Consider the following 8,975-nt stretch of genomic DNA (forward strand, 5'->3'; position numbering starts at 1 on the left):
AATATACCCCTGGTGAACTAGTCCTTAGTTAGTAATATACCCCTGGTGAACTAGTCCTTAGTTAGTAATATACCCCTGGTGAACTAGTCCTTAGTTAGTAATATACCCCTGGTGAACTAGTCCTTAGTTAGTAATATACCCCTGGTGAACTAGTCCTTAGTTAGTAATATACCCCTGGTGAACTCGTCCTTAGTTAGTAATATACCCCTGGTGAACTAGTCCTTAGTCAGTAATATACCCCTGGTGAACTAGTCCTTAGTTAGTAATATACCCCTGGTGAACTAGTCCTTAGTTAGTAATATACCCCTGGTGAACTAGTCCTTAGTTAGTAATATACCCCTGGTGAACTAGTCCTTAGTCAGTAATATACCCCTGGTGAACTAGTCCTTAGTCAGTAATATACCCCTGGTGAACTAGTCCTTAGTTAGTAATATACCCCTGGTGAACTAGTCCTTAGTTAGTAATATACCCCTGGTGAACTAGTCCTTAGTTAGTAATATACCCCTGGTGAACTAGTCCTTAGTAATATACCCCTGGTGAACTAGTCCTTAGTCAGTAATATACCCCTGGTGAACTAGTCCTTAGTTAGTAATATACCCCTGGTGAACTAGTCCTTAGTCAGTAATATACCCCTGGTGAACTAGTCCTTAGTTAGTAATATACCCCTGGTGAACTAGTCCTTAGTAATATACCCCTGGTGAACTAGTCCTTAGTCAGTAATATACCCCTGGTGAACTAGTCCTTAGTCAGTAATATACCCCTGGTGAACTAGTCCTTAGTCAGTAATATACCCCTGGTGAACTAGTCCTCAGTAATATACCCCTGGTGTAGTAGACGCTGCCCTCTGCTGGTCAGGATGAGCCTCTACAGGCGGACGATTCATCAGGAAGCTCCAACACCAGAGAGACTTCCATCCTCTCTACGAACACACACACACAGCATTCTGGGAAAGCTTTGAGTAGGAAAGAAAATCAAGACTCAAAAACAAACATACAAAAAAAAAAAATGCTTTTAATCAGGGACCAAAACGACGCCACCGATTTATCTCCACATTGTGAAAACAACTATTTCAGACGGTTGGATTGAAGTAAAAAAAAAACAGAGAGAAGGCAGGAAGTGAAGGGAAGATCTCCGCCTCCAAAGGCAGGAAGTGAAGGGAAGATCTCCGCCTCCAAAGGCAGGAAGTGAAGGGAAGATCTCCGCCTCTGTTATGTTGGGCCGTTTCACGTTTCCACTCTGACCCTGCGTTTTGTAACCATGAGGCCGTGTACCAGGGAGTCAGAATCACCGATTGGCTAAAAACGGCCAACAAGCTGCGTCAACCTAAAAATACAGCTGTCACGCTTTTAAACAAATTATAGTTTTTTAAAAAAAATAAACATTCACAGATTGCTATTTATGAATAAATGTTTTGTTGCATTTAACTGCCGAAAATGTCCTTAGTAGGTGAAGTCAGCAGGTGGGAGAAGTGGAAGCTCACAATGATAGTAGAAATTACTAGTTGGAGGGACACTGTACGGTACAATGTATGGTTCAGTATGAATACCATTACACCCCTACTGTACGGTACAATGTATGGTTCAGTATGAATACCATTACACCCCTACTGTACGGTACAATGTATGGTTCAGTGTGAATACCATTACACCCCTACTGTACGGTACAATGTATGGTTCAGTGTGAATACCATTACACCCCTACTGTACGGTACAATGTATGGTTCAGTGTGAATACCATTACACCCCTACTGTACGGTACAATGTACGGTTCAGTGTGAATACCATTACACCCCTACTGTACGGTACAATGTATGGTTCAGTATGAATACCATTACACCCCTACTGTACGGTACAATGTATGGTTCAGTGTGAATACCATTACACCCCTACTGTACGGTACAATGTACGGTTCAGTGTGAATACCATTACACCCCTACTGTACGGTACAATGTATGGTTCAGTATGAATACCATTACACCCCTACTGTACGGTACAATGTATGGTTCAGTGTGAATACCATTACACCCCTACTGTACGGTAGTGTGAATACCATTACACCCCTACTGTACGGTACAATGTATGGTTCAGTGTGAATACCATTACACCCCTACTGTACGGTACAATGTATGGTTCAGTATGAATACCATTACACCCCTACTGTACGGTACAATGTATGGTTCAGTATGAATACCATTCCACCCCTACTGTACGGTACAATGTATGGTTCAGTATGAATACCATTCCACCCCTACTGTACGGTACAATGTATGGTTCAGTGTGAATACCATTCCACCCCTACTGTACGGTACAGTGTATGGTTCAGTATGAATACCATTCCACCCCTACTGTACGGTACAGTGTATGGTTCAGTATGAATACCATTACACCCCTACTGTACGGTACAATGTATGGTTCAGTGTGAATACCATTCCACCCCTACTGTACGGTACAATGTGAATACCATTACACCCCTACTGTACGGTACAATGTATGGTTCAGTATGAATACCATTACACCCCTACTGTACGGTACAATGTATGGTTCAGTATGAATACCATTCCACCCCTACTGTACGGTACAATGTATGGTTCAGTGTGAATACCATTCCACCCCTACTGTACGGTACAGTGTGAATACCATTACACCCCTACTGTACGTTACAATGTATGGTTCAGATTGAATACTATCACACCCCTACTGTACGGTACAGTGTGAATACCATTACACCCCTACTGTACGGTACAGGTGTGTGTAGGTGTTCAGTCTTCCAGAGCGAAGTCGTATGGTTGGAAGTCGTCTCGTAGCTGTTTGCTCAGACTCTCCTCTTCCTCTGGGGTCTGTTTACACCCTCTCCAGTCCGCCCTCTCTGGGATGTTCAGGACCGACTCGCTGGCCAACACCTCCCTGCACCACACAGAGACACACGCTAGTAACTGTTTTCAGTTGGGCTGGAATGATTCACCCATATCGTTAAGATCCTGGTGCATCAGTCCCTGGATCAAATGGTTAAGATCCTAGTGCATCAGTCCCTGGATCAAATGGTTAAGATCCTAGTGCATCAGTCCCTGGATCAAATGGTTAAGATCCTAGTGCATCAGTCCCTGAATCAAATGGTTAAGATCCTAGTGCATCAGTCCCTGGATCAAATGGTTAAGATCCTAGTGCATCAGTCCCTGGATCAAATGGTTAAGATCCTAGTGCATCAGTCCCTGAATCAAATGTTTAAGATCCTAGTGCATCAGTCCCTGGATCAAATGTTTAACCATTAGTTCCTGCCAAGGCAGCAGCTACTCTTCCTGGGGTTTATTATGGATCCCCATTAGTTCCTGCCAAGGCAGCAGCTACTCTTCCTGGGGTTTATTATGGATCCCCATTAGTTCCTGCCAAGGCAGCAGCTACTCTTCCTGGGGTTTATTATGGATCCCCATTAGTTCCTGCCAAGGCAGCAGCTACTCTTCCTGGGGTTTATTATGGATCCCCATTAGTTCCTGCCAAGGCAGCAGCTACTCTTCCTGGGGTTTATTATGGATCCCCGTTAGTTCCTGCCAAGGCAGCAGCTACTCTTCCTGGGGTTTATTATGGATCCCCATTAGTTCCTGCCATGGCAGCAGCTACTCTTCCTGGGGTTTATTATGGATCCCCATTAGTTCCTGCCAAGGCAGCAGCTACTCTTCCTGGGGTTTATTATGGATCCCCATTAGTTCCTGCCAAGGCAGCAGCTACTCTTCCTGGGGTTTATTATGGATCCACATTAGTTCCTGCCAAGGCAGCAGCTACTCTTCCTGGGGTTTATTATGGATCCACATTAGTTCCTGCCAAGGCAGCAGCTACTCTTCCTGGGGTTTATTATGGATCCCCATTAGTTCCTGCCAAGGCAGCAGCTACTCTTCCTGGGGTTTATTATGGATCCCCATTAGTTCCTGCCAAGGCAGCAGCTACTCTTCCTGGGGTTTATTATGGATCCCCATTAGTTCCTGCCAAGGCAGCAGCTACTCTTCCTGGGGTTTATTATGGATCCCCATTAGTTCCTGCCAAGGCAGCAGCTACTCTTCCTGGGGTTTATTATGGATCCCCATTACTTCCTGCCAAGACAGCAGCTACTCTTCCTGGGGTTTATTATGGATCCCCATTAGTTCCTGCCAAGGCAGCAGCTACTCTTCCTGGGGTTTATTATGGATCCCCATTAGTTCCTGCCAAGGCAGCAGCTACTCTTCCTGGGGTTTATTATGGATCCCCATTAGTTCCTGCCAAGGCAGCAGCTACTCTTCCTGGGGTTTATTATGGATCCCCATTAGTTCCTGCCAAGGCAGCAGCTACTCTTCCTGGGGTTTATTATGGATCCCCATTAGTTCCTGCCAAGGCAGCAGCTACTCTTCCTGGGGTTTATTATGGATCCCCATTAGTTCCTGCCAAGGCAGCAGCTACTCTTCCTGGGGTTTATTATGGATCCCCATTACTTCCTGCCAAGGCAGCAGCTACTCTTCCTGGGGTTTATTATGGATCCCCATTAGTTCCTGCCAAGGCAGCAGCTACTCTTCCTGGGGTTTATTATGGATCCCCATTAGTTCCTGCCAAGGCAGCAGCTACTCTTCCTGGGGTTTATTATGGATCCCCATTACTTCCTGCCAAGGCAGCAGCTATGTTATCGTGTGCGCTCTGTCTCTTCACAGTCCCCTCTGTTCCATAAAGTATCTGCCTTGTTGATAGTGTTGTTAAGAAGGTAGAAACTAGGGCCTGTAGGACCTGCCTTGTTGATAGTGTTGTTGAGAAGGTAGAAACTAGGGCCTGTAGGACCTGCCTTGTTGATAGTGCTGTTAAGAAGGTAGAAACTAGGGCCCGTAGGACCTGCCTTGTTGATAGTGTTGTTAAGAAGGTAGAAACTAGGGCCCGTAGGACCTGCCTTGTTGATAGTGTTGTTAAGAAGGTAGAAACTAGGGCCCGTAGGACCTGCCTTGTTGATAGTGTTGTTAAGAAGGTAGAAACTAGGGCCTGTAGGACCTGCCTTGTTGATAGTGTTGTTAAGAAGGTAGAAACTAGGGCCTGTAGGACCTGCCTTGTTGATAGTGTTGTTAAGAAGGTAGAAACTAGGGCCTGTAGGACCTGCCTTGTTGATAGTGTTGTTAAGAAGGTAGAAACTAGGGCCTGTAGGACCTGCCTTGTTGATAGTGTTGTTGAGAAGGTAGAAACTAGGGCCTGTAGGACCTGCCTTGTTGATAGTGCTGTTAAGAAGGTAGAAACTAGGGCCCGTAGGACCTGCCTTGTTGATAGTGTTGTTAAGAAGGTAGAAACTAGGGCCTGTAGGACCTGCCTTGTTGATAGTGTTGTTAAGAAGGTAGAAACTAGGGCCTGTAGGACCTGCCTTGTTGATAGTGTTGTGAAGAAGGTAGAAACTAGGGCCTGTAGGACCTGCCTTGTTGATAGTGTTGTTAAGAAGGTAGAAACTAGGGCCTGTAGGACCTGCCTTGTTGATAGTGTTGTTAAGAAGGTAGAAACTAGGGCCTGTAGGACCTGCCTTGTTGATAGTGTTGTTAAGAAGGTAGAAACTAGGGCCCGTAGGACCTGCCTTGTTGATAGTGCAGTTCAGAAGGTAGAGCAGTGCTTTATTATGGACAGACTCCTCCCCATCTTAGCTACTGTTGCATCAATATGTTTTGACCAGGACAGTTTACAATCCAGGGTTACTCCAACCAGTTTAGTCTCCTCAACTTGCTCATTTTCCACAATATTCATTACAAGATTTAGTTGACGTTTAGGATTCAGTGAGCGTTTTGTTCCAAATACAAAGCTTTTCGTTTTAGAAATATTTAGGGCTAAATTATTCCTTGCCACCCACTCTGAAACTAACTGCAGCTCTTTGTTAAGTGTTGCAGTCATTTCAGTCGCTGTAGTAGCTGACGTGTTTAGTGTTGAGTCACCAGCACACATAGACACTCTGGCTTTACTCAAAGCCAATGGCAATTCAATAGTAAAGATTGAAACATTAGACAGGTAACGCCCTGGGGAATTCCTGATTCTACCTGGATTATGTTGGAGAGGGTTAAAGCGCACCCTCTGTATTCTGTTAGACAGGTAACGCCCTGGGGAATTCCTGATTCTACCTGGATTATGTTGGAGAGGGTTAAAGCGCACCCTCTGTATTCTGTTAGACAGGTAACGCCCTGGGGAATTCCTGATTCTACCTGGATTATGTTGGAGAGGGTTAAAGCGCACCCTCTGTATTCTGTTAGACAGGTAACGCCCTGGGGAATTCCTGATTCTACCTGGATTATGTTGGAGAGGGTTAAAGCGCACCCTCTGTATTCTGTTAGACAGGTAACGCCCTGGGGAATTCCTGATTCTACCTGGATTATGTTGGAGAGGGTTAAAGCGCACCCTCTGTATTCTGTTAGACAGGTAACGCCCTGGGGAATTCCTGATTCTACCTGGATTATGTTGGAGAGGGTTAAAGCGCACCCTCTGTATTCTGTTAGACAGGTAACGCTTTATCCTTGAAAGATTCACATCGCTAGTTTGTAGGTTAGATCATACATGGTGTGTGTGTGTGCGTATATACCTGCCAAACTGCAGAGGGAAGTTTCTCTGAATGCGGTAGAAGAGCTTCTCTCCAGAGTCCAGCTCCACGTAGAAGTACGGTGTCCCTGGAGGAGCAATCTGATAGAAACAAATTATTACTTATTATAACCGAGCATTATCAGAAAATATGTTAAAGCAACTTAGGAGTCCTGTTACATTTAACGTCTGGGTGGTCCCGGGAATCCAACCCACTATCCTGGTGTTGCAGAGAACCATGCTCTACCAACTGGGCTACAGACGACCACAGTTTCATCATTACCATCTCCTGGCATTATCATCTCCTGGCATTACCATCTCCTGGCATTACCATCTCCTGGCATTATCATCTCCTGGCATTACCATCTCCTAGCATTATCATCTATTGCCATTATCATCTCCTGGCATTACCATCTCCTAGCATTACCATCTATTGGCATTATCATCTCCTGACATTACCATCTCCTAGCATTATCATCTCCTAGCATTACCATCTCCTAGCAGGCATTATCATCTGCTAGCATTACCATTTCCTAGCATTATCATCTCATATAATCTCCTAGCATTACCATCTATCATTACATCTCCTATCATTATCATCTCATATAATCTCCTAGCATTACCATCTCCTATCATCTCCTATCATTATCATCTCCTAGCATTACCGTCTCCTAGCATTATCGTCTCCTAGCATTATCGTCTCCTAGCATTATCGTCTCCTATCATCGCCTAGCATTGCCATCGCCTAGCATTATCATCTCCTAGCATTACCATCTCATAGCATTACCATCTCATAGCATTATCATCTCCTAGCATTACCACCTCCTAGCATTATCATCTCCTATCATCTACTAGCATTACCATCTCCTAGCATTACCATCTCCTATCATCTACTAGCATTACCATCTCCTAGCATTACCATCTCCTAGCATTACCATCTCCTATCATCTCTTAGCATTACCATCTCCTAGCATTACCATTTCATATCTCCTAGCATTACAATCTCCTAGCATTACCATCTCATATCATCTCCTAGCATTACCATCTACTATCATCTCCTAGCATTACCATCTCCTAGCATTATCATCTCCTAGCATTACCACCTCCTAGCATTACCACCTCCTAGCATTATCACCTCCTAGCATTATCACCTCCTAGCATCTCTTAGCATTACCATCTCCTAGCATTACTATTTCATATCATCTCCTAGCATTACCATCTCCTAGCATTACCATTTCATATCATCTCCTAGCATTACCATTTCATATAGTCTCCTAGCATTACCGTCTCCTAGCATTACCATCTCCTAGCATTACCATCTCCTAGCATTATTATCTCCTAGCATTATCATCTCATATCATCTCCTAGCATTATCATCTCATATCATCTCCTAGCATTACCATCTCCTAGCATTACCACCTCCTAGCATTACCACCTCCTAGCATTATCACCTCCTAGCATTATCACCTCCTAGCATCTCTTAGCATTACCATCTCCTGGCATTACCATTTCATATCATCTCCTAGCATTACCATTTCATATCATCTCCTAGCATTACCGTCTCCTAGCATTACCATCTCATAGCATTACCATCTCCTAGCATTACCATCTCCTATCATCTCCTAGCATTATCATCTCCTAGCATTATCATCTCATATCATCTCCTAGCATTACCACCTCCTAGCATTACCACCTCCTAGCATTACCACCTCCTAGCATTATCATCTCATATCATCTCCTAGCATTACCATCTCCTAGCATTACCATCTCATAGCATTACCGTCTCATAGCATTACCATCGCATAGCATTACCGTCTCATAGCATTACCATCGCATAGCATTACCATCTCCTATCATCTCCTAGCATTACCATCTCCTAGCATTATCATCCCCTAGCATTATCATCCCCTAGCATTATCATATCCTAGCATTATCATCTCATATCATCTCCTAGCATTACCATCTCCTAGCATTATCATCTCCTATCATCTCTTAGCATTACCATCTCCTAGCATTACCATTTCATATCATCTCCTAGCATTATCATCTAGCATTACCGTCTCCTAGCATTATCATCATCATCAACTAGAAATGAAATATGTTTTTAAACTCTCATTAGAATGTTCCAGATGAACTTCATGTTCAGTTATTGGATGGTTCTCCAAGGGAACGTTCCTAAAAAACAGATGACCTGGTTAAGAAGATAAGATTTGAAGTTGTCTTTTTCTACAGAAACAGAATGTGTAGCTCAGTTGGTAGAGCATGGTGGTTGCAACGCCAGGGTTGTGGGTTCGATTCCCACGGGGGGGGGCCAGTACGGAGAAAAAAAAATGTTATGAAATGTATGCATTCACTACTGTAAGTCGCTCTGGATAAGAGCGTCTGCTAAAATGACTAAAATGTAAATGAGTAAGAAGCAGGTTATTC

General features: G+C 44.0%; 1 protein-coding gene across 1 annotated transcript in view; it reads right to left on the minus strand.

The window, feature by feature from the left end:
* Positions 1-991: 991 nt before the first annotated feature.
* LOC145877405 (CWF19-like protein 1) overlaps positions 992-8,975 on the minus strand; it is a 34,372-nt gene continuing 26,388 nt past the window's right edge. Inside the window, exons 13-14 of the mRNA XM_082972761.1 lie at positions 6,553-6,650; positions 992-2,903 (exon numbers count right to left, since the gene is read on the minus strand). Coding sequence (XP_082828887.1) covers positions 2,759-2,903; positions 6,553-6,650 — 243 coding nt within the window. The 3' untranslated portion in view covers positions 992-2,758. The remainder of the gene's footprint in view (positions 2,904-6,552; positions 6,651-8,975) is intronic.

Source organism: Salmo salar, unplaced genomic scaffold, assembly GCF_965601325.2.
Source record: "Salmo salar unplaced genomic scaffold, fSalSal1 ptg001230l, whole genome shotgun sequence".
Taxonomy (NCBI): Eukaryota; Metazoa; Chordata; class Actinopteri; order Salmoniformes; family Salmonidae; genus Salmo; species Salmo salar.